Source organism: Periophthalmus magnuspinnatus, chromosome 5 (genome assembly GCF_009829125.3).
Source record: "Periophthalmus magnuspinnatus isolate fPerMag1 chromosome 5, fPerMag1.2.pri, whole genome shotgun sequence".
Classification (NCBI taxonomy): domain Eukaryota; kingdom Metazoa; phylum Chordata; class Actinopteri; order Gobiiformes; family Gobiidae; genus Periophthalmus; species Periophthalmus magnuspinnatus.
The window spans coordinates 2,801,471-2,828,076 of record NC_047130.1 but is presented as its reverse complement, the minus strand read 5'-3'; the positions used below and the strand labels follow the sequence as shown (position 1 = coordinate 2,828,076).

At 38.9% G+C, this 26,606-nt stretch overlaps 1 protein-coding gene across 2 annotated transcripts in view; it reads right to left on the bottom strand.

Annotated features, from left to right (window-relative positions):
- Positions 1 to 25,954, bottom strand: part of klhdc8a (kelch domain containing 8A) — a 31,563-nt gene extending 5,609 nt beyond the window's left edge. Inside the window, exons 1-6 of one of the 2 annotated variants that reach the window (XM_055221808.1) lie at positions 25,793 to 25,954; positions 23,562 to 23,630; positions 14,269 to 14,642; positions 12,996 to 13,206; positions 10,138 to 10,302; positions 8,761 to 8,979 (exon numbers count right to left, since the gene is read on the bottom strand). In XM_055221808.1, coding sequence (XP_055077783.1) covers positions 8,761 to 8,979; positions 10,138 to 10,302; positions 12,996 to 13,206; positions 14,269 to 14,433 — 760 coding nt within the window. In that variant the 5' untranslated portion in view covers positions 14,434 to 14,642; positions 23,562 to 23,630; positions 25,793 to 25,954. Of the gene's footprint in view, positions 1 to 8,760; positions 8,980 to 10,137; positions 10,303 to 12,995; positions 13,207 to 14,268; positions 14,643 to 15,499; positions 15,669 to 23,561; positions 23,631 to 25,792 lie in introns of those variants that run through there. The other variant, XM_033966709.2, reaches the window with a different exon arrangement.
- Positions 25,955 to 26,606: the final 652 nt, after the last annotated feature.

Here is a 26,606-nt window from a genome sequence, read left to right as displayed (position 1 = left end):
CTATGGTAATTTTTATTTCTTTGCATGTTCTTTGTTCTTGTGCATATTTTACTAAACTACAAACATTTGAACATTTGTTGGTACTAAATCAGAAGAAGTGATGAACATACTGTAAAACTGACCTTGAAACATACTTGAACTACTAGATTTAGACTCAAATTAAAAGTGTGCAATCTGACTTTTCCAGTGGGGGATCTTATACCTGCTTGTTTCTATGGAGATTATTGTTTTGCATGGAATATTCACAGTATAGCATTACACTTAAACTTGTATTGCAATTATTATTTTACAGATATGTTCATAACTAAAACAAGTTACTTTAAAACATACATTTGGACGTGCAAATTCTATGTTGGTGAAATGTTGCTTACAGTTGTGTATTTTGCCATTTTATGCTCTGTCCAGTTTGTGTTATTATCAGCAGACATCTAATCCAAATTACGCAGATAAACAATTGTTACAATCATTAAAACTTAAATCAAAAAGCTGGTTGTTGTTAGAACAAATCATTCAGTCAGTAACAAGGCATAACATTCAAATAAAACTACAGTGTGTGACAGAACAATAGTTTAACAATGGTTTCAGAAGCACTCAAAATGCCAAAGATTGGAGTTTTGGAGGAAAAATATATTTTGTTTATGTGCAGAAGTTTTCCTAATCTCTTTTCGCAAGGTTTATTTGAAGAAAGCAACAGTGGGAATCGTGACAAAGGATGAGCGATAACTTCATTAGACTGAGAGGAACAGGCAGAAATCCGCTGGAAGAAAAAAGTACACCGTAACATCTTGTTCTTTTCCTAGCTTCTGTGACTCCGTGTTTCTTTTCAAACCAAATTCCTCTCAATCCATTCATTCTGCTACTACCATATATTCATCTTTGTTTGCTACCCCATTCTCTCGCCCTTGTGTTGTATTCCCCTGGCTGTTCCTCCCACTCAATCTTACTTATTTATTGTTTTGGTCTTAAATAATAGGCAGAGGCTGGGAAGAGGAGCAGAACAAACAGAGGAGGAGAGAAAGAGAGGGGGAAAGGGAGATAGAAAAGGTGATAAGTAGCCAGATTGGAAGCGCTGGCTGCATGTTGCATCAATGCGTAATGGAGAGCTATGTTTTCCTTAGCACACGGGCAAACAAAGCACAGATCACAGCTGGCCTCTTCTCCTCAGGGAAACCCGTACTGTCACATATATTACAACACTATATCTGAGCCATCTGAGGCCTGTACACACAATACACAAACACAGTCCCGTTCCTTACTTATGCAAACTCTTTATATTATAAAGTCTTAACAGGCACCAAGGTGACTTTCTTGGTTGGATGCTTTGCAAAGTGTAGTTAAGGTATGTTTAATTTCAAGGACAAAAACTCCAAAAGTACACATTTTGGGGGAAAGAAAAATAAATAGACACTCATATTTAGATCTCTTCACAGTCATTATTATGAATTTACGTGGAAATATTGTGTGTGTCTAAGGATATCTAAAACTCGTTCCAACTGATTAAAAATGCTAAAATCGTAATCTCGGGTGCTATTTGCTGCTTAATTTTGAGAACACTAACACAGTTGTTGTAGGTATAGCAGGATATGGCAACCTAATGGAAAAAGCTCATTCTACTTTCTAATTGTACAATCATCTTGACAACTAGAACAACAAATCCAAATAAAAAACAAAAAAACAAAAAAAAAATTAAATCATGTTATAGGTGTTGTAAGTGTATCACATTCAATAATTAAAAATTGTTATGAGTAAAACCCATATGTTTATTTATCAAAAGGAACATACTAGGTCAAATTAATGAAATACTCCAAGCATATATTCAACCTTTACTATCAACATATTTCTATACAAGTGGTGTTTTGTCACTCGCAAAAACCTAACAATGGGAGTCAAACAGGTCAGTACCTAAACGTAATCATAGCTTTCTGTGTCAAATGTAATAGTCACTGTATTCATTTGAATGCTTAAAAGATCCCTGAGGTTATTCTTGAAAGAGTCCAGCATTTATTACCTGAGTGGCTGTGTGAGACTCATGAATGTTGCATGCATTGTTCCAGGAGGAGACGCTGTGGAGTGCTGCTTTAACTCACCGCTGCTGCACTGAGATCTACAGTGTATTCTGCAGCACAAATTAACAGAGCACGTTTCCTCTGAGAGTGTGGCTTCTCTGAGCACTGGGCGGAGACTTCTGCAAACTTTTAGGAGGCCAACTCAAATGGCTCCGTTTAAAAGGTACATGTACAGTAGATTGAGGGAATTATGGAACTTTATTTTGCCATTTTGTCCACAATTGTTGGCATTTAACAACTAAAATGTTACAAAAGTGTGGTGGATAACTCTGCCACTGCTCCACAGGGTCAGTACTTTTCTTTATTTTCTTGTACATTTCACATATATTTTCATTTTGGGTGCGCACAGTTTAGTTTTTTTTTTGGGTTTTTTTGTCTCGTTATAATTGCTCAAGTTCGTAGTTTTAGTTTATCTTTTAGTGTAGTACCTCCCTCTTGAGTTCATTTTGAGTTAGTTAGTTAGATTTAAACACACCTGTTCTTGTCTGGTTGGCTTAGTTTTGGTTTTGTTCTTGTTGATCCCAGTTGAGCTCAGCTTTTTGTTATTACAGTAGTCCCTCATTTATCGCGAGAGTTGCGTTCTACAAATAACCCACAATAGGCGAAATCCACAAAGTAGCCAGCTTTATTTTTTGCTTATTATATACGTTTTAAGGCTCTAAAACCCCTCACCACACACTTTATACACTTTTCTCAGACTGGCATTAGCATTTTCTCACATTTCTCTCTTGTTTAATTATGCGTGTTTCATAATTAATTTGAGCCTTTATTAACTTACATTGTTTAACTTGATTCAATTTAAACTTATTTTTCCACCTTTGTCCCTGCCTTTCTGTTTAGTCTGTTAGAGTAAAGCATAAAGTTGTATAAATATAAGCCTAAGTTGACAGAAATTCTATTGTCTATACCAATTTTCACATCTCCTCACATATCTGTCGCTGTCCTCCCACGTTAGTCTATGCCACCCTCTACTCCAGCTTTTCTCACTACTGCAACTTTTTTGTTCCATCTCTGCTACATATTTCTGTTGATAACTATTAAAAGTAAGTTGGTTCGATAAGTTTAAGGTATACTTTAAAAGCCTGTCATGATAACACATGACATTAAAGCACGATATAGATATAGCTGCAGATAAATATTGCGATAAAAGATAATATTGAAACTACTTTATGCCATTGCCACAGTTAAAATAAAGCAGGGTAATCCCAGTAAACCATTTTAAATAGGCAGTATTATATAAACGCATAAGCTGCAACAAATAAACAGTGTAATAAATGAACCAATATTCGGCCAAAGAAGTTATTTAATCAACCCTCTATGGCTCTATACCTCTAAAATCTCCTCATTATTGCAAAGAAATTGTACACACGGTAAATATTGATCCACAAAACATATTGTTCCAGCTTTCATATATTGAACGATAAGTCGATATAGTAATTACCATGACAGGGCAATACTTTTCTTCTTGTTATTTGACCCATCCTTCAATGCCACTGGGGAGGAGCATCCAGTGCAGTACCTCAGAGCTCTCTCCAGGTCTGCTCGGCCAGGACTACTTTTGAGGAAGGCCAGCGAATATAGGGTACATGCTTTTACAATACTTTAAAGAGATATATAGTCTGGAGCGCATAAGATATTCATGAATACCGATGGGTCGCATAAGCAGGTGGATTAACCAACTGGAGAATCTCTATGGTGGTCCCAGAATTTCCTGCAGTTGAACAGAAAGTAGGGATTGGATGGCAGGTATTTTAGATTAAATGTAAGAGAAAAAAATAAAAAAAACAAACTTGCATGCTTCAGTAAGAGTGTATCCTAAAATAAGCAATAAAACAAACTATCTTTACTAAACTTAGTTATTTCATTGCCTCATAACTTTCTCATTTGTTTTTCAGTAATACATAAATGATCTGTATAATTTCAATTACTCCAAAAACACTACAGTCCTAATCCGCGGTCTCAGTTGCTCTAAAAGGATTTTCTCATTTAAGTACCAATGCCAAGATTTCCTTTGGTCTGAGAATAAAAAAAAAAAGATGCTCGTTACTGCGGAGGGAAGCGGATAATGAGACAGAGAGAGAGTAGAGTGAGAGAAGGGCTGACAATGGGATGAGAGAGATGGCAGTCTTTGTACTGTGTGGGGGTAATTCCACCCAGCTCCTCTGTGAAGCCGCTCTGTGATTAAAACTATCAAAAGAACAAGGATTCCTCTTTTGTCTGAGGCTCTCAGAGTGGTCATGTGACAGTAAGTACACCCACATAAGAACACATTATGAGCCAGAGTTATCTCATTAAGTAAACTTATACACTATGTGCTAGTACCTCAGAGGCTTTTTGGGTCTTGACATGTCAAGTCTGTTACATAACACTTTAGAGGAGTGAGAAAGACTAGTTCTTCATACATTTTGTGCTGTACAAAAGCGTGGCATAGTACCAAAATACTCTCTGTTCAGTGAAGTACTCTTACAATGGTTAACATGAGAGTACCAGTTCTGGGATCTAGAGTACACATTTTTTCAGTATTTTACAAAGACATGATTCTCGTCACTATTGAATCTTCTGAAGTGCAGATGGACATGATTGACAGGTGGATTAACCAATCAGCAGCAGGCACTGTCCATCCATTTCAAAACAAATATAGCTACTTAGAAAGAAAAAATACAGGGAATAAAATATCACAGATTTCTGCAGAATCAATGAGCTATGCACTAAAGTCTGTTAATCTGAGGTGATAGAAATGTCATTTTGTTGCATAATGGTAGATGACCAATGAGCTCCTTCGTTTCACATGCGTCACTGAAATAAACTAATCTGATTGCATAATCATGTTTGGTTCTGGCTCGAGACGCCACGGAGGGAGTTGGTACCAGACTGCTATCCCTCTGAATAATAAATACAAAGAAATATCATTCTGGACTTTCCAATTCAATTCAAGTTAATTTATATATCACATTTAAAACAATTTCAGCTGAGCAAGTGCTTCATATAAAAGCCATACTTTACAGGCAAACTTTTTGCACTGACTGGTAAAATGTTGCCTTTTCGGGATGAATAATTTGTTGATTGATTGACATAACAGCAATTCATCAATTAAACATTTATTGCATTTGTTTAATGAATGCATTAGTCCATCTATAGGTTCTACTGTTCCATCAAACCCCCCCAACCACCAACAAAAAGGCTAGATGTGTCAAGAGTCTTGCCCAAGGATATGACTGTATGTAAAGCTAACAACTGAGCTCTAACCGTCAACTTTTGGATGTGTGTCTTTACTAATTGAGCAACAGCAGCAGCATACCCCCGCACTGAGACCACATTTCTATTTTGTTTCTTATATCTGTTGCTTTTAGGCCTTGTTTGGTAGAAAACAAAATCAAAACAGAAAAGATGTGAGTGTTAGCTAGTGTCCGACCACAGGGGACAGATGCTTTATGGTTTCTTCTGCCTGCACTCAGCCTCAGTGCCTTCTAATTAGCGTGTCTTTGGTGGTCTCTGTAAACACGTGTGGATTTGTCACACTGCCACTATTACTGTACAAATAAGGTAAACACCAAGACAGCACAACTAACACAACTACATCTGGAGCAACATGGAGGGCTTGTTTAGTTTGAAAACAGATACAGTAGCAGATGGGGACCAGACAGCGTAAAGAGGAGAGCTGTAAAGGTGTATAGTAGAAGAAAGCTTTCCCTATGCAGTGTGTTGACAGATTAACAAGGCTTTACTTAAAACAGAACAGCATTCAAGTCTCCATAATAAAAATATCACAAAATTTGAAGGAAACAAGCAAATAGTACAGTGCAAATGGACAATATGTGGACAAATACTTCACACATAGTATATCTTTTTACTGATAGATGTGGTGTGCATGATATTACTATGACCTGCTTTTCTCCCTGAAGACCTGCCATCCTTTGTCTCCATGGAGATTATAATGCTTTGCCTGTAATGTCTGACAGTATCGTACCGCACCAGCAAAAGACCGGCCAAGTTCTGTGGAGAGGCGACCTTGTTCACAGTAAGAATACACGTTTTTTGCGCAATAAAAAACACCTCTAACTGGATAAATGGATGATGGATACACGTAATACCACAATGTCGGATATTTCAGGCACAGTAAAAACATCTCCAGGGAGAAAAAAAGGTGGCAGACCCTACATCAGAAAAGTTACATTGAGCATCTTTAGGACTCAAGCTATCGAAAAAAGTACACATAAATACTGTAAAAATCAAAACGTCCTCTTTCTCCTTTCTCTTGAACCGTATTTACAAGCTGTTTTGTCTGTGTTTATATTGCTTTAGGTCCAAAACAGTCCGGAATAAAGTCATTTTAATAATAAGGTATAAGTATTATCTATCTGAAATGCCCTGATCTCTAGACTTTCTACTTTTGTAACTTTTCAGTGCCAGACAATTACACTGCGATGACAACAATAGAAAGATATTGCTGAACCTGTCTAACACATAGTAACTGATATGAGTGAAACTTTTTCCAATAGGCCTGTTGTCCATATCGCTTGCCCAGTGTCTAACATACAAAACTCTTAACAGGCAATGCGTCCTAATACTGGCGATATGGAATAGAACTGTAATAGAAAAGTGTTGTGTGTGCGTGTGACAGCTGATTGCACGAGCGTGTGGCGAGATATTGCTGGAGATGGATAATAAAGCAATCTGTCTCTGGATCTTGTAATTTAAAGCGCTGCTCGTTCCCTGGCCCTCCCTCCGCAGCCCATCTCCCATCTCATCTCCGCCAAATTAGATCGGAGGAATGGGTTTGCGCTCGCCCCCTCCCCCACCCCCACCCAACCACCCACCCCCGGATTTGCACGCGCGTGGATCTGTGGCGGTGTGCGCGGGTATGCTAGCGCCGGGATAGGCAAACTTTCTCTCCATTATCATACATTAACATTATCGCCCTCATGTTCTGCTTTATTTGTCTTCCATCCAAGCGCGCCCAATGTGTGAATGCGAAAAGCCGGCTGTCGAAAATGACTTATCGATTTCTCTCCTCCCCATATCTCCTTCCGGTCCCTCCTCAATTTGTTCACCTGTTACTCGGGGGTGCCTTTGGCGGGGAGAAGGATAAGTCATTCTATTGTGGAGCCGGGCGCAAGCTCCTGAACAGAATTAAGACAGGAATGAGGCTGTCTGAGCAGAAAGCCATTTTTCACAGTCAAGTCAATGCTACTTTCTGTCATGAAGGTTTATGTTGTTTTAAATGAAGAAGCATGCGTTTGTTGTAAAAACTGACAATGGAAAATAGCATACAGGTCTGTCCTCTGTGCTGCATGTTATTTATATTGGAATGCACTTTGTTTCATTCTGTTCTGCAGTATTGGTCTCTATGCAATGTCTACCTAGAAAACAGGTCACTTTGTACAACTGTAGAAACAAAATGCACCTGCATTCTTCTTATTTTGTGTAACATAGAGTAGATAGAGCCTGATAGCTATGAGCAAATTCTAAGCTCATTCTCCAAAATAATAAATTTTTTTAGGCTAGTATTGTTAAATATTGTTAAAAGACTGGATAAGCAGTATGATAATTCTTGGCTTTCTCTGTTGTTGCTATGAGTCAGTGGAATAGTTAAAGCCAAATGAGATTATAACATGCACGAGTTTTCAAAAGTTTGCACGTGACAAAGAAATGGCTAATATCAAAGCAAGTTTGCACCCATTAGTGAATGTGTATGAAAGAAGTATTTGTATCTGAAACTGAGTGATTGTGTGTGTGTGTGTGTGTGCACACACGTGGGGTGTGTGTGTGTGTGGGGTGGGGGGTGTGTGTGTGTGTGTGTGTGTGTGTGAATAAATTGGTGTGGTTGTGTGTGAAATGAATGTTTTTAGAAATGACGTATTTGAGGGGCGAGATGTGTCCACTTACACTAAATTGTTACTCTTACTTAACATCAGCCTGTCCAGGGACTACAGGTGGAAATGAGTATTTTTGCTATAACCTGGCACCATCTTTCCTGTTTTTTAAGGTCAATGTAATGTTGTGTATTGTCCCTGTCCAAATAAATCATACCATACCATAATTGCACTAGTATTAATAATCAATAGTATGACTACGATACCCATCCCTACATATCAGACTGAAATTATTTATCTTGTTTCATATTTCTAATTGATTCAAAGATAGTTTGGAAAAACTAAATCTGCCAGAGGGTATCTTTTAAAAAGTGCAATTTTCTCACCCCATTGGCAGATTTTAATAAGCTTGAAATGAGAGGCGGTATGTTGAAACAAGTCAGAAACATTATGAAATGATGTCATCACCGAGGTTCATCAAGTAAATAAATCAAAACTAGTCAAAACTGCTCAGACTAAGATTCAGATATTGAGGTCAAGTCATTGCCTCTAATCTCTACATTTACAGTGTTAAAAATTCTCAACATTTATTTATATTCATGTGTTTCAGCTCTGTGTTATTTGCAACATTTTCAGGACTTTTTCCCAATTTAAAAGATGTAATATTTTGTTTTACATTGATAATCACTATAACAACGGTCCAAATTCTTCATCATTCTGAAATCTATGTATAGAGAAACAAATTCATACGGTAAGGTTTGAATTCACACTTTTTACACAATTTACTCAATAGACTGGTCTGGACTTGAAACCCACAAGCCTGATAAATGGAAATGGCTCTATGAAACCTCAAACAACTTAAAGGAAAATGCTCTAGGTACCTTGGTTGGTGTCAAAAATGTTGACGTTCTTGGTGAATTTGGAGTTTTGGTGTCCTCCCCCCTGCCTCAGTCCACCCAGCAGACAGAGCCTCCCCATGGGGTCCCATAGCACCCCTGCATAGGAGCGTTTACAGGGCTGTGCAGGCAGGGTGCTCCAGCTACGTGTCTCTGTGTCGTACACCTCCAAGGTCTTCACTGGCCTTTTGCACTGACGCCCGCCTGAATAAGATAAAATCAAGTCCTAATATATAGTCACATTTAAAATCTACTTCTAAATTAAATGCCTGAACTATCTCAGTATGACCTCTGTGACTTTATCTCCAAATATCTAATACGTCCTGTCCTCTGTTATGCCTCTTCACTGCATACTCAATTACTCTGCACCATCTGTCTCATTCCCACATGTATTCTGTCTTATTGCAACTAACCTTTTTAACACTTCACTTTTCATAGCAGTACAGCAAACTTACTCTGGCTTTATTTCCTTGCAGGGTCCTTGATCAGGTATAATACGGTATCTGCTGACAGAAGTCTTCAGAAAGATTTTATTTTGGTCGCCGAAGAACATTTTATTCTCAAAGTTGATGCAAGTACAATGGGGAAAATGTAATGGTTTGAGAATTCAGAATCAGAAAATCTTAAAAAAAAAAAAAAAAAACTGCAGCTCTTGTCTGGTCTTTGTGGAACCTTTTGGTCTGTATTGTTCAAAAATGGTCCGAGATTTTTCTGCTACTGCTGGTCCAATTTAACTGGGAGCTACAACCTCAATTACAACAGTACTGGGAAGTAACTAAGTAAAAGTAGTAAAATACAGTAAGTAAACATTTATTTGTACTTTAGAGCACAGTGGATACTTTTTCTGGTACTTTACTACATTTGAGAACAAGTATGTGTACTTTCTACTCCACTACATTTTTTAACTAGACTGAAAAGTAAAAGTATTTTTTATTATTATAGGAGACCTGCTGAAAAGGCAGAGGGGTTTATTTGTAGTATGAGCAAAAAATATACAGTATATACAAATAACAACAGCTTAGAAATAAAATAAAGTTCAGCACAAATCTTTATCAAAATCAGTCTGAAGCTTTATTAGACCTCAAAATCGATGCAAAATACTTTTAGTTTTTACCCTTGAAGTACATTTTTAAACAGGCACTTTAATACTTTTACTTAAATAGATTTTTTTCAGGTGATACTTCTACTTTTACTTGAGATAGTGTTTTGCTCTGGTATATGTACTATATTTTACTTAAGCAAACAAAATGAGTATCTCTTCCACCACTGAATTTTAGTAAAAGTTTTTAGTTCAGAGAAGGTATCTGTATCTGTAAGGTATATGTAGAATAAGTTGCACTGTTACTTATGGTGTGTGCGTACCTGCTACATAGAGCTTGCTTCCCAGCAGGTTAGTATTAGCATCATATCGTGGCGTGGGCATGGGAGGGAGCAGGGCCCACACATCCTTCCGAAGGTCGTACTGCTGCAGGATGCTACGAGGCAGCAGGTCTGCACCCATTCCCCCCACGGCCAGGGCTCGATTTTCTGCAAACAAAATCATCAAGTCAAGATTTAACTTTTTTCTTTCAAATATTAGCATATTCGATCTTATTACTGGCATTAAAGTTACATTGAAGAAGATATATGATGGTTTCTTTGGGAGAAACTACACAGGACTGGGAATGATACTAGAGATTTTGTTTCCATTGGTTTCAGAAAGATTTTAAACTAACTATTATATGTTTTTGAAGAGAAAACGTCCCTCAAATGTTGTATATAAGAGGAAGCTGAAACCTATAAATATAGAGTTAAAGAGAACAGATTTACAAGTGCAGGTGGTTAAATAGTTCAGACCAAAATGTTCGGCATACTGCTCTGCTACTTAGAGGCAGCTGGGTGGTGAGGACTTTTGCCTCTCAACAACATAGTCCTTGGTTCAATTCTCCATGTGAAATTTGCATGTTCTCCTTGTGTCTGCATAGGTTTCTTCGTGTGCTGTTATTTCCCTACCACCCAAACATGACCAATAGAATTTTTGTTGTAACGTAACAACAAATAAATTGACAAACATCGAGAACATTATCAGTACTTTGACTAAACTGTATTAAACCAGACACCACAGATTCTCACTTGAGTTCTATATTTAGTGCGGTGTATTTAAAGTGCTGGAGAGGTGCAGGGCAGAAGCAGGATGTGAGGAAAGCTGGTGATGAGGCATGAGACTGTGACAGACATGAACAGGACACACAGTGCTCCTTCAGAATGCACAAGTCCATGTCTGGCACTTTGCTTTGACACCTCCCGCATAAGAATGGATGTGGGTGAGTGTCAAAACTCCAAAAAACACTCCAGAAAAAAGTCTGGATGTGAGCAAGTGCCACACACCAGATCCTATTATATAACGCTATTTCATTTTTGGCCCCGCTCGTGACCGCTATAGGAAAGAAATATCTCATTACCTGTTGTTCATTATTTTATATCCAAAACAATGATCGTACAAATGTCAATACAAATTGCATCATTTAGTTGGGTGCATGGCTGACTATCCATTTCAAAATATCATATTCGTTTAATTTGGCGTGATCGATCATTCTGTCAGACTATTTGTCTCAGTTTTGGCTGGTGGGGATGGGCATGAGGAGGGGTGAGCTCACGCAGGACCAAGTATTGAAGATGAGTCAGGGAGATTGAGAGAGCAGCACGATAAAACGTATCACACATCCAATAACTGTGGTTACAACATCTATCTGAGTTGTAATGCAGTCTGACAGATGTGCCACTTCACTGAGCACAAACTAAGACCCACATAATGCACGCAAGCCTTGATTGGTCCAGTTATTCTTAACATACTTTAAATGGTATTACATAACCTTCTTATGCTTTAGGTGAATGAATGTTTAAAGGAGACATATTGTGTAAAATCAACCTTTAAGAGCTTTGAATCATGTTATAATTGTTTTCCTTTCTCATTTACTGACTCCTAGTTGTATTCAGAGTAATTTATGCATGTTTGAGTAATCTTTATTCTCCTGCATTTAAGACATCATTGCTCTGATCTATTCCTATTTCCACCGATACACGCCCACTCCTCTGTACTGACTTCCTTCTCCAGTTTTATTTTCTTTATTGGTGATACATGCACGATTTAGCAGCACTGTGTAGCCATTTTGGTGCAAATGAAGGAAAAAAAATCTGCTGCTTGCTAGTGTAATCTGCAGCTATCCAAAAGGAGGGGCCGACAACATGCAGCACTTTGTTGTAATTACGTTTACATCAATGTACCATAAAGGGGCAGGTGGGAATCAGCTCCTAATACTCACTGGGAACCACATTGGGGATCTGTGAACTTGTTCCTTTTCTTTTTTTTCTTTTCTTTTTTTTTCTTTTATATTATCGTTTTAGATCAACATTGCAATGAATATATACAAAATTATAATCTGATTATGATAGATTATAGATTCTAACTATATAGACTATATAGCAGACAAAAGCACAATATGTCTGAACTTCCATTACTGGCGATGTAGAGAATTTTGGGTTTGGTATATGGTTTACAAACCAGGGCAAAATGAGCTCCTTGATGAGCCACCCTTGGTCGCTCTGTCTTGAGTGGACTCTGGCTCTACAGACTTGAACTCTATCAGCACAAGGATGCACATCAGTCCTGGACATGTGCACATCTACAGCCTGTCTGTCCATGGGGGTGGATCGCTCCGTCAATGGGGTTCTCCTTGAATTTCACCTTTTTTCCCCAGTGTTTTTTCTGAGTTTTTTGTGTTTTGTTTTGTTTTGTTAGTTAGAGGACAGGGAGCACTCTGGGACTGGTATCCATTTGTTTCAGAATGATGGTTAATCTGCTTTATTGACCAATGAATATTTCACAGTTTTGTTATGTCCTGTGAGGCAAATGCTGTTGTGATTTGGGGTTATACCTAAATAAATAGAATTGAAGATTATAAAATGATTCACTAAGGCAATCAGAACAGAAAGGGCATCTAACCTATAGGTGCACATACATTTAAAACATTAAAATAGGAATAATTAAAGTCTTATATCATACTAGATCAAAAGCGAAAGGCGAAATAAACTGTGGTGTTTTTGTTGAGTCCTGGTAAGATAAATTGTAGTTAAACTGTTTTGCGGTTACAAAATAAACCACATGGGTCAGGGTAGCTTCAAGTAAAACTTTCAAAAGTACTTTAGTTTTTCACAAGAGGGTAAAGTGCAAATGCGTGTACCTTTGACTGCGATGGAGAGGCCCATGAGAGGCTCTCGTAAGGCGCTCCTCTTCCTCCACCGGCCTTCATCTGTGTTGTACATCTCCACCACCTTCATGGGTCTCTGGTCCTCCCCCACGCCCCCCACCACCAGGATCTGCTTCCCAAGAACAGTCACAGCCGCCCCCGCTCGTGGTGTAGGCATCTGGGGGAGACTGATCCATTTGTCGCCCTGGTAAAAAAGACCAACACAAGTCAATAAAGTGGACAGGGTCGCTGGAAGAAAAACATATTTCAATCTGCTTTTAAATGTTGATACTCAGATACAAGATACAAGTTCAAAATGTGCACTCTGAGCTGAATCTTTGTTTTAGAAGAAATGTAATAACAAAATGTGCAATAAGGTATTTTTAGAGTCATTCAGCCCTAGGACAAACTGTTCACATTAGGGCTGGGATCACAGAGTATTTTTTCTTCGTATTTATTGAAGCAAACTTGATTTACTTTTGCTTTTGCTACTAATGTTTGTATGTCAGTCAGTGTAATTAATCACAAGATATCATAATTGCTCCAAAGTCCAAACCATCTCCAAACTACATATTTGATAGGCTGTTACCAGGTAACATTAAAAGTTATTGCAGTATTGTTTGTTTTGAACAATACTAAAACAACTTGTATAATATATATATATATATATATATATATATATATATATATATATATATATATATATATATATATATATATATATATATATATATATATATATATATATATATATATATATATATATATATATATATATATATATATATATATATATATATATATATATATATATATATATATATATAGTTAATACGTTTTGATGTCTTTCGGGTGATGAGAGAAGCACATAAGAATTATATCCAATGCCAGCACTAGAAACTAAGTGCAGTTTTATTCAAAGAAATTGTGTTCAATGGGATTTATGAGCATGTTATGATTCTGTTTTGTTATTTACTTAAACATAGGTAGCAAAAAAGTAGTGTTCGGGTACTGGTATTGTGACCCAAGTATCATTTAAGTTGGCCTACTGGTACTTGAAAAATAATGAGAAGTGTCCAGCCTAAGCAATTTACAAATGACTTGATCAGGGATTGATGAAAACTGTACTGATTTAACTAACCTGGTTCAAATAAGTATGAAATGTTTGTTATATATACAATGTAAAATAAGTGTAATATAGATTCATTTGTAACTGTTTGATATCACATTTCCAAACACAGAGACAGTAGATGCGATTGGTCTTTACCTCAGGGGAGTAGAGCTCTAGTGCACCACACGGCCGTCCTGCAGCATCACAGCCCCCCAGCATGTACATCTGCCCCCCCACCTCGGTCAGGGTGTGGTAGACTCGCCCACTGGACAGGCGAGCCAGGCTCTGCCAGTGGAACTCCTGCGCCGAGGGCACCGCCATGGCCCTTAGCACCCAAGGGAGTCACTGAGGCGTACCACGAGCAGGCAGGGGAAAAGCTCCAGTCGGGGATTTTTTGATTAAGGCCCACAGAGAAATAGAGGTGGTGAGTGTAGACCCAGAGGGCAGCCCAGAAGGAGGGGAGCAGGACACGTCCAGGATTAGTTTACATCAGCGTAGTCTCTGGAGAGGCTACTGCTGCTCACAGGGCCCTGCAGGAGGTTAGAGGTAAAAAAAATACAAATTAATCTAATACACAGCAAAATGGCAACTTCGTGTAAACATGTCAAGATGAGTGCTTGTAATGTGCAGATACAGCATAAAACACTTTTATATGGAATGCTGACCAAAATACTTTACCTGTCCTTGAAAATGATATAATCTGAGGAAAAATGTATTGTGTATTGTTGTAAATGTATAGTGGCTATGTATAGTAATGAAATATTGAATAGTTCTGCATTTATAATATTTGTATTTATTTATTTATTTATCTATTTATTTTTATTTACGGTTGAACAAAAATATCTAATTGCAAATGTTCTGACATGTGCCTACCTGTCCAGACCAAAAGACTGAGCAACGTGACTAAACTACAGGGTTAGCAGGGTTTTTATGCAGAACAAAACAGCATTTTGTTTGTTTGTGGAAGAAATGATGGTACTTTTAGTTTAATTTGACTGTGATTAATCTTGCAGGCCTAATTAAAAATAGAACAACCAGTCATGCCAAGTTTCTATGTGTAGAGTTTTGCCCCCGATGTTGTGGTTTTCCCCAACACCCTAAAATATTCAGAATGCAAATTCACTAACAAAGTACTCCTAACCAGAAACCAGACCACCGGGCCACCCACTAGTCCTGACAAGTTCCACTGTTTGGAAGAGAGGTCAAATGCAAAGAACAACCTTAATGCAGAACCACACAAGAAACACTTAAGTTCTATATGTCGAAGTCTCTTTGTGATGCAGCTATCTCTGTTTTCCAAGCTTTAGTAATAATAGCACAAAATACAATGCAAATCAACCATCTCCGGTCTCATTCCAACCTGTTAGAATTATAAGCTTTCACCTACCTTCAACATTACCAGTATAGTGATAACCTTCTCTTCTACTTGTCTCTTATTGGCCGGAACAACAGTGACAAGGCAGCTGTAACGTTTGGTTTTCCTGTCTTGTTGTGCTTCTGCCTTTTCCTGTGCTGTCCCTGTGGAGATGACGCTTCCTGAATGTAACCCACTTCTTGTGCCCATGTTCCCTTTCTGAGGCGGAGGAGGAAGTCTGTCACTGGTGTGGGAGGCAGTTTCTAGAATAAACCCACCAGGCGCTCGCTGCACTAATCCAGTTCTGACACCACCACCTTAAATGCACGGACTATCTCCTCCTTAAATTGTCCAACGGGGATTTTGATCATTTTTTAGTGTGGGTCTTTGTGCTGAAATGAAGCAATGCAAAAACCATGTGCAATTGGAAAAAAGAAGGATAGTGTTGGGGAACAGAGAATGGTAAATATATATTATAGAATAGTGCCTAGGAAAAGAAGATACTAATTGATACTAAAACTAATATCAAAACTAGATCCTCATTTGAGCAAGTATCAATACTGCAAAAAATCGGATTAACAGGACAAATTTTGAGCTTTCCTGAACAGTTTTAGTATGCATTTGAGCTTTATCAGAACTAGTATAAAGAAAGTGAAGTGGATGTCTGTAACAAAAACCTCTGGAGACTAAACTAGATCTTGACTCTATCTTTAACCTCTGCTAATACAACAGCAGAATTTACACTACCAGATTTCCTCAAAAAACTCAAACTGGACATAAAGATGTAAACTTTTGTTCAAGTTTTTTCCCTCTCAAGTAAACTGCACAATGAATCTCTGCTAAAAACACCACTGCAGACTGCACAATATTAGCCTCCCAATGGAAAGTATTCAAAGCTCAATGTGCCGTTTTCAAAACAAAAAAAAGACTTTGTTCTTTTAGCCAACTACAACATGCACACAAATGAATAATACTCACGCCTCAAAATCCCACAGTAACACTTTAAGCCTTTCTCGTGGCAGTTTCCCATGTGTGCAGAACATGCCCCCCTCTCCTCCTGCACACGCTCCCCCGTTAGCGCTAGGCTTTATCTACCTGTCACACCTTTGATTGTCCCCCACACAGAGGAATAAAGGACCAAGAGATAAAAAGAGGAACGTCCTTCAGAAGAAAACTCCAGAAGCTGTCGTCATGGCAACAGCTGGGCTTTCCCATGAGGTGCCGTGTTTCGTTTGCACATGGTTGCTTTTTACTCACTTTGCTGTTAATAATGGCGTGTCTAAAGGGGCACTATGTAACTTTTTGGGAGAAGGGTTTAGTAGCTGTTGTCTCCATGGGATTTTATTGCTTTATGATAAAATCATGGAACATGGAATGTTCCATAGTATAGCATTGAACTACTTTGCACATATTCAATTAAAAAGCATTTATATTGGCCAAAAATACCTTGAAAAAACAAGCATTCTTACTGTGAATGAATGTTTGTCATAGTATAGGCTGACCTCAACAGGAAGTGATTACCACTTTACCATCAAGCTGACAGCATTAATTGCAATCTGTAACTATTTGGTTTGCAACATCATTTTTTGTAATTAACTGCTTGAACAGCTTGAGATCAGCATTAGGCCCCACCAGTATCATCTGTAGTCATTTACAATCAGCAGGTCTCCAACTTGAAACTTTTAATTAAGTTGTGCAGCAGAGTTCAGGGACACAGAATCAACATAAACCAGTTGAAATGCAATTTCCATTCATCAAGTGACATCTGTACTGCGCTCATTCAATTCACTTCAGATTTGTGGTTATGGATCTAAAGCCAAGGTACAGACCAAGCGATTCTCTGTTTATACACGTTTCTACTGGGGGCTAAAATAACTAGGTTTATGGCAAAGAAGCATCAACGGTGGCCAGTAAAGTAAGTCGTAAGTATTTAAGTACATTCCCGTATAGGCCTAACCTTAAACTAATGTCCAATTCTTTTTCAAGTATTTTTCCCTATCTGATCTGATATAAATATAGTTTCATAGTAATTGGCATATTTTGTTACTGCTAAGGATTTTTGAAGACAGATGAAAGATAGAATGTTGAAGAGAAAATCTATAGATGTGGAGATGAAGAAAAGAAGACATGAAATGACTGGACACAGAAGGAGAAAGTCAATAGGGTTAAGCTTGGGTACCAGACTTGTAAATGTAGTTTTTCCCTTAAGAATATGTTGGAAAAGCGGCATTTTGTATCAAAAATCAGACTGCTGTCCGTTGTCTGCATCTAATTAAACACATTTTATTGATCACAAACTCAGACATACTAGTGGGATACATTGTTAAGTTATGTTTTGGGATGAGAGCAGATTGGCTGTGCTACTGCCGTCCAGTCTGTTTAGCTTCGCCGTCTGAAAAAGCTGTTCTAAATCCCTAAAAAATGCATGAGAATTTAAGCATAGTGCTTAAGGGTTTGTGAGATCCTGGCACAACTTAGATAACTGCTTGGCAAACATTATAATAATGATTTGTTGGCTCGTAATTTAAATCACAATTATTTCAAACAATTAATTCCACTGTCAAAATTAGAGAAGCTATAGACCTAATATATTTTGTTAGTGATGTTTTGTGGCACCTTTATATATTTATCTATATACCTATATAAAGGTGCCATATGTATCTATATTAGAAAAGTGTCTTGGCTCCGTGTTTTGATGGGAAGAACAAGCGCACAAAACAATCAAAATTATTACTTTAAATTTGATTAACTGCTTAAGCCTCCAAATAACTTAAACTTAATATTAATGTCCTCCTTTCATAGTTTGAAAATCATGTATCCCAGCTTTAAAAGGAGGCAAATGATTTGGAGGCTCGGACACAGGATGACCCGGGCAGACCCACTCTTGTTGTGAGCACTGTTTTCAGCAGGTAGCAGCTGTGAATGTCAGCTTCTGAAAAATCACACCATCAGTTACTTCAACATACAGAAATCTAGGCCGTTACTACAGCAACCGAGGCAGTGAGTATCTTGATGCCAGTGCAAACACATTTAATGCTATACCAATACTGCAATCTGTGAATGATTCAGGCGCATATGAGAAGCAAAGTCTTCGTCTGTCACTACATAAATGTTTTGTTTTTTTTGTTTGTTTTTTTTCTGATTGACAGACCGGGTCCCTCTGTTTGAGAAGGGGGATCAGAGGCTGTGTTCCAGCTACAGCAGAATGACGCTCCTCAGCCTCCCCGGTAAGAGTTGTTCCAAAAGGAGCGGTGTGGCTTTCGGCCCAGTCGCAGAACACTGGACCAGCTCTATACTCTCCACAGGATCTCATCTCTGCTGTTTGCAAATGATGTTGCCCTGATGGCTTCATTGAACCAGGACCTGCAGCAGGCACTGGGGCAGTTTGCGAAGCAGCTGGGATGAGAATCAGCTCCTCCAAAAGGTGACTTATCCTCTCCAGGTGGGTGGAGAGTCCCTGCCTCAAGTGGAGGAGTTCAAGTACCTTAGGTCTTGTTCACTGGTGAGGGAAGGATGGAGCGTGAGATTGACAGGTGGATCGGTGCAGCATCAGCAGTGGTGACCAAAAGGACAAGATCCTTTTGGTCACATGGGAGACATGGGAGACACATGGGAGGAGGTTGGAATAGAGACGCTGCTCCTCCACATCAAGAGCACCCAGTTGAGATGGCTTGGGCATCTGTTCCGAATGCCTCCTGGATGCCTCTGGGGAGCTGTCCTGGCATGTCCCTGTCCCTGGTAGAGACTCAGGACACGCTGGAGGAACTATGTCTCTTGGCTGGCTTGGGTCCCACCAGGACCCCAAGGCGTTCTCAGGTCAGACACTTCCCCAAGGAAGTCTGGGGCTTCCTGCTTAGACTGCTGCCCCTGCGACCTGGCCCTGGATAAGCAAAAGAAAATGGATGGATGGATTTTCCGTAAAAGACCAAATGAAAGTAATGCATCAGGTTTCACATATTTTGATCATTTGTGTTAGGTTTGAATTGACTTGAATTCAGAAAAAAATAATTAAAAGAATGCAAAGTGCAAATAAAAAGTTATAATAGATTTCTCTAGATATTAGACACCATATATATACTCTGTGTACCAGTCTGCATATCACCAGTGGCACATGCACCACTGTTTGAGAAACATTGCTCTAGCTATTAAACAAATTGCAAAATAACTTATTTGGTCGATATGTATTGAGCATATTTTCTTGTAAATACAAAAACAGAAAACTGTTTTTATCAGCATTCCCAGGGGTCTGGCCTAACAATACCCAAAGTAACCCATTGCTTGTCCAATTCCTTCAGTGTGATACAGTCTATTCTCTTTTGGACAGCACAGTCTTATCTGGCTAAGTTCAGTACAGGCAGCCTCTTTGTGGCAGCTCTTTTCTATTGATAATGTGCACCAATTTACCACTGGCAGCAAGTGAACAAAGAGTGAAAAAAATAGTTTGGCAGAAAACTTATTTTTATTTGGCATAGCTTTAAAGACTTTTGGTGCACTATTACAGTCATTATATGCAGAGTTCTTTGGAAAATAAGCTGGGTAAACCTAATGAGTTAATTGTTTTAATTAATAATTTATCTACTGTGCATTGGAAATTAAATAGGCCCAGTTTCAGCCTGCTGAATTTGAGTGGACAGACTAAAAGTTTAGGTGTGCAAATAAAGGTGTCTGTGTAATTGTGTTAAGATCTTGTATAGTATATACAGGTGACCAATATATCAACAGAGGATCATGTCACATTTGTTGTTTTGCAGTCAAGTCTATGATAAAAAAACTGATTGAAAATAAAAACAAAGCTTTGCAGTGTAGTCTTTCAAATCTATGAGGTGATATTCTCGTGCTTTAGGTGGATTTTCTGAGATATTTGAACCAATGGCTCAAAAATGTAGCCAATAAACATATCTTGACTGATTCATGCCATATATCCTGAATATCATCATCATCATGATAGTCCCAAAAAAGGGTATTTGGTATTGGATATGATTGTCATTCACTGCAAACACAGTTGCCCGGGGGCAGACTGAGTGCGGCTGCCAGTCTGTGCCATCGATTGTTTATAATCCAGAGAAACCAATGGCAGATAAGCAATGTTTTTGGGCCAATTTGTAAGGCTGATATGGATGATTTTCCCCAAAGTCTGTCATTTAAATTTACTCCAAACTCACCCACATCTCGTATTTTATTACAAACCTTTAAGAGAGCTGTGCAGTAACTTTCTGTGCATTTGCAATACAGTTTTCAAATTAAGTTTTTGCTGCTGGAGATTTTTTGCTGATACGCAAAAATCTCTAATACTGTCTTGGCCAAGGACACAAGAACAGTAGGCAGGAATCAAACCATGAACCTTCATTTATTTCACTTTTTCTGCATACTACTACAGGTGCATATTGATGTCCTACCTGATGCAACCACCTCCATTCATCGATACTCCTTGTTGCTAACATAATCTGCTGCTGTGTACAACATGCCCACCTCCTCCTTTCTCCCAGTAGTGTTGGGCTTAACCTCCAGGTCTCCGCGTGGCCCTGTGCTCCTGCCATGTGTCCACTCTGATTTGGTCTGTTTTCTGGCAGCTTCCCTTTTGCCTGAAGTCTGCATGAAGCCTAGAGCTCCAGCTGACCGGGTCCAGACAGGATTATGTGGATATGCTAGCAAAATAGAGCACTGCACACAAAGCTAAAATGTGATGGTTTTGCAACGACAAATTCACTCAACCACTTCTCCCTTTGGAGTGTCTAAGCTGCCCCCCGGATCAATACATTCGGGCCTTGCTCAGCCTCCAGGGAGCTTACAGCCAATGGCGCCTCCTCCTGCTAATCTTATCTTCGCGGTGCCGACCTAAACAGACCGTGTGCCACTGCTAATAAATCACCCACAAAGACAAAAAGACCATAGCGAACAGAAGAAGTGCAGACGAATAACATATCCTCAAATAAGAACTATCCAGTTTAGCCAGTTCTATACCAACATTGTGCATCTTGCTTACTTGCTAAATGTTTTTTAATGAAGATATATTTATTTTAAGATATACTCCCTTATGTTTATTTCAGCTTTTTGATTGAGAATTATGTGTGGGGTGGCACCTGGAGTGACTAATCCAATTTTCTGTCCTGCACTACATACAGGCAACGTAAATACCACCAGGACTTATAAAAGTTTGCTGACAATAATTGGCAGAGTCGGGTAGACGTGACACTATGGGCAACACAGTACGCCGTCATTCATGCACACAGCATGAATTGTGCATTCAAACATGCTGCCAGCACAGCTTGTAGAGAGACAGAGCACACAAATACACTTAGAAACAGTAAATGTAATAAAAATTTGTTCACAGATACTCAAAATGCTGACTAGTATGTGACTATGTAATCAGTGACATCTTTTATACTCATACAGGAGTTCTCCAAGGTTGTATCTTATCCCCTTTTCTATTCAGCCTCGCCGTTGTTACAATGTGACAAATACAGCTTCCTTAGTGGGGTCTTGTGCTACTTTTTTGTTTTATTTTGACTTTGAAGACAATTTAGTTTTCATAAAAAGAAACAGACTGGCTTCAGGAGAGCGAAGCCAGTGCTACTTTTGGACAAGTGAAGAAAGAAACCAAAACAAAGGGACTAAACTAAAACTGTTCAAGTCATTCCCACTCTCTGTTTTATGTAGTTCAGAAACCTGGCAACTGAAAAAGAAGACAAAACGCATTTTCACACAGCTGCATTAAAAGACTTACAAGAGTAATATGAGCGGGAATAAGGACATTTGTACATGAACAGAGCAAAAGAAAGTTGGATAAGAAAGTAAGCGTCCGGGTTAATCTGCTTGTGAGTGACTGCACTCTATATCCATGCAACTTACTGCAACTACTTTGTTTGTTAGTTTTTTTCATTTACTAAAAAGTACTTTGGTTTTTGGCACTTTCTGGGTACTAAAATCTCACTGTGTATATTGAAATAGTATTCCGCAGATTACAGTGACAAAATGCTCACGGCCAGCTGTTCCTGTGTCTATGTGGTGCCTGCAAACTGAATTAGCTGCTAATTGCGCCATGGCGGCTTCCAGCGACTTTAATGATAGAGCTACGGGCTAATCAGTTGTGGCTGGTTGTTGGCTGCGGCTGTTGCGGAGCAGTTGGCATTTCAGATCGGAGCTTCACACGGCCGTCCCTGGATGTTTTACTGGCTCTTATTTAAATGTTCATTTGTGTATGTGTGTGTGGAGCTGACAGATGCTGTGGAAGTGAATACATCGTCACCGTGGCAACTGAAGGGTGTCGTCAGTGTGTGGCACATACAACAGAAAACATATGGAGTTCCCCCGCTCTTGAGTTTTTTTTTTCATTTAGTTCAGCTTAGAAGTCTCCAAAACCCAAACAGTAAAAAGATATAACTTTAAAATGTATATATTTCCATTAAAAAAGCGTTTGTAATTGGACCGTCCCAAGTAAGGACAATTATTTGATACACTTTATGCTCTGAAAGTACAGACTGGCTGGTCAGGCAACTGAATTACTGGCTTAAAATCTATGCCAAATTATAATGCCAAAATTTAAAATATAACTGCCAAAATATTACACTGGAAATAAAACAAAATTTGATAAATAGGGCCCATTATAAGTATATTGAATTTGAACTGCAGTCAGTTTTAAAGTAGATGTTTTCTTCAACAGAATAACAGAATAGCATGCGAACAAGATGCAAATTTTTTCTCAGAAAGTAGTTTAAATGAAAACAGTCAGTATTATTCAGTGCTTGCTATATTTTTTCTACGCTCCGGGCCAATTCTCGGTAAACAGAGGCTTGACGTCACACCTGTGCGAAGTCCCTCAAGGAAGCCGCTCTCAAATGCTGATTTATGTGCATAAAGGGTTTAAAGCGTCTATGGAGAATCCCTGTGCATTTGATGTATTCAGCTTAGGACAGCCCAAACCAACAAGGACAGATCATGACCATGTTATATTTGCTCATTTACACCACAGTAATTGCACATACACCTGATATCACAGACGCACAAATGAGGTTCCTTGAGAGTTGGAAACAGGTCGATGCTCAAGTGGAACTAATAACTGAGGAAGTAAGGAGACAGGATGGAAATAGTCACAGACCTTTAGGATGATGCAAACATCACTGGAGCTGTAAAATGCCTTCTCCGTGTACAGACGGACTTGATATGCCTGCAACAAAGAACACACGCGTTACATAAGACTAGCATATACATATTTAATTTGTGTTTTACTATATATACACCACGGCTCTATACTGGAACAGATTGCTTTTATGCTTTTTTTAAACACCTCTACTCAATAAATGCAACGTAGTTAAGTTTAATGTCATACTACAGAACATTACAAGACGTCAGAGCATTAGCATGACCCCGATTAATGTGGGCGATTGACCTCCCACCAGGAAAGTTACATAGTACACCTTTAAAAACGCCCAAACCTTGGTGATATTGATTTGTTGTGATATTGATTATTGCTTCAGCCAATTTTCCAATAGTGATACTTGCGATAAATTATGCAGCCCTAATATACACAAAATATACACTTGAGTCCTGTTGTTTCTTTTATAACCTGCTGTGTAGGCATCACATTAGACCTGTGTGGAAGTAAGTGCAAGAGGAGAGTAGAAGTGAGGCTTGTGATATTAAAGTAGGGTATATTAAGAGGGGCACTGTCTAATGAGCAGCTGATAGCGTATGGCTTGCACAGCTAAAGCTCTAGAAGAACTGGCTCTATTACTGAGGGGACTTGGGGACATTATAATCCCTGTGGCCTTATAAGTAATTACTATGTGATAGAGAGAGAATGGGCAACCTATCTACTGTCAGCAAAATTGTAATGAACTCCCTCATGGTTCTGCCGTAGGAGTGTTAATATGTAGTGTAGATAGACAGTATTTGGGAAAAAACGACTGGTTGCTAAAAAATATCCCTGACCCACTTTATATCAAAGGAGGCAGGTTGTTATTCAATATATGTATGCATTTGAATGTGATATTGGTTCATTCTTTTAATTTGATGTTTAACTTTGAAGTGTTGTTTACAGAACCACAAAGGAGCAAAGCTGAAAGTGCATAGTTCTGTAAAGCAGTTATTTTTTCCATCTGCGCTACCATCTTTTACATAGCCTTTTTACATATTATGGGTTGTTTATATAGTACGCTGCTTTTTTTCTTCATATATATATATTTTTGGCATGAGGATTTGTCTGGTTTTATGCTGGATGTCCTTGAAACCATCTAACATACAGTGATAAGAGTGGACAATGCTCAAGACAGGATGGTATCAAATTCAAGAATAGGTTTATTTATCAAATTACATTTTCATTTAAAACAAATCCAAACAACTCTTTAAGCTCTACAAATTGTTTTCTTCTGTGGTTCTTAAGGGAGTCAGTATCACATCAAAGTTGGATATAAAGGCCTAGCTGGCATTAAAACTTGCTGAGGCCAAAGAGCCTATAGAACTGATATGACGGCCATGACTTTAAAGTAAGCAAGTTTCAGTAACTTTTATTTTTGCAATATCCCTCAAGGTTTTATCATTCTGGAGTGGTGTGAAGAGTGAGGGCCCCTTGGGGACCAGAGAGGAGGAAGAAATGTCACTCTCCTCTCTGAACATGTCTGCAGAGGCTGACTGTAGACAGCCCAGACAGACAGGCGCACTGAATATTGAATAAATGACCTTTCAAATCAGGACTGGACCGTCTTTACAGTCAAAGTATTGTCATAAAAAATGGTACAATAGATCCATCATCATCAATCATTTGATGGCCTTACCATAGCCTACTGCAGCTGCACTTCTGTGGTAAACAAATACAGTAACTGGGTTTATTGTACAATAACTTTATTTTGTTAAATCAGTATTGCCAAGCCAAACTATATTTTCCCATTGTAAGATCTTTATGGGTTATTTAGCCTAAGTCTACCCTAAAAACGTGTAGTAAAATACCGTATCCTGCCTGACCAGTTAGATCTCAGGATTGTTTCTCAAAGTAAACAGCCTACAGACCGTGGCAATATGAGCCAATGGGCTTCTGTACAAGGCTAAGGCTTCATCATCAACTAGTGAGCGAGCGTGCTCTGCTCTCATGGGCATTTGTCTTGTTGCTTTGTCAGTGTTAAGGCAAATCGCCAAACATTAAGCGCAGAATGAACGTGCAAGTCGTAAATAAACGATTAACTTTTGCAGAAGCTCTGGTCGTGCAACCCAGTAAAAGAACAGAACACGCTTCTGCTGCTGACACACATTTCATCTGATCCGGATCCGCGTAAACCTGAACAAGTGCCTCGCCGTTTGGATGCACAAAGTGAGCTTTATTCAGAGGCTACTTACTTGAATTGTTGGTGTTTGGGGCTCCTCTCTCCGCGCCGTGTCCTTCGCCTGTCCTCCTTTTAGATGCGAGCGGAGTCGAGGATGAGAAGATGGGTGGATAGATGCGAGGAAGCAAGACAAGTGCGCACCGCTCAGAGCTCTCTCTTCCCGCCAGCGCTGCACGGCACAGCTGCCCTACCGAGCCCCATATAACGCCATTATGTGGGTCACAGATGAAGTATTCATCTCCAACTTTCCCCGTTGTTCCTCCGAACCATCGCTCATGCCCCGTGGTACAAGCAGCCGAGAGAGGGAGAGAGCTGTAGCCTTACCGTGTGTAATAACCTACATGCGGGCGCTCATTTATAAATGAGCAATATTCAGGCTGCTTTCGACTGCTGTTTCCAATATGAATAATTTCCTCATGAAAGTTACTTTTTGGGTCACTTTTTTCCTGCCACCTAAACTTTTGGCCATAACCTTTCAGTCAGCACCTGTCTTCATGAGCAAACATTCTTTAGTTTTAATTTGTCAAATCGGCCTAATTGGTTTGATTCAGTTTACTACTTCAAGTTCTTACAAACAATATAATGTTTCTACTTTTAGCCTACCTATAGCTCACTTGTAGAAAGCACTTAGCACATAGAATAACCTGCTGTTGTCTGACTGTCTTTGTTCAAGCATGCATGTCTTCTGTGCAGCATTCCTCCATATTGGCTGAAACCAAATAGGCTATAAGTAGTAGCCAAACTCTCATGTGACACAAGTCCCTGACCACTCACTTCTTCAGAACATTTGATGATTTCTTTTCACTGCAGATATGCAACACCAGTGA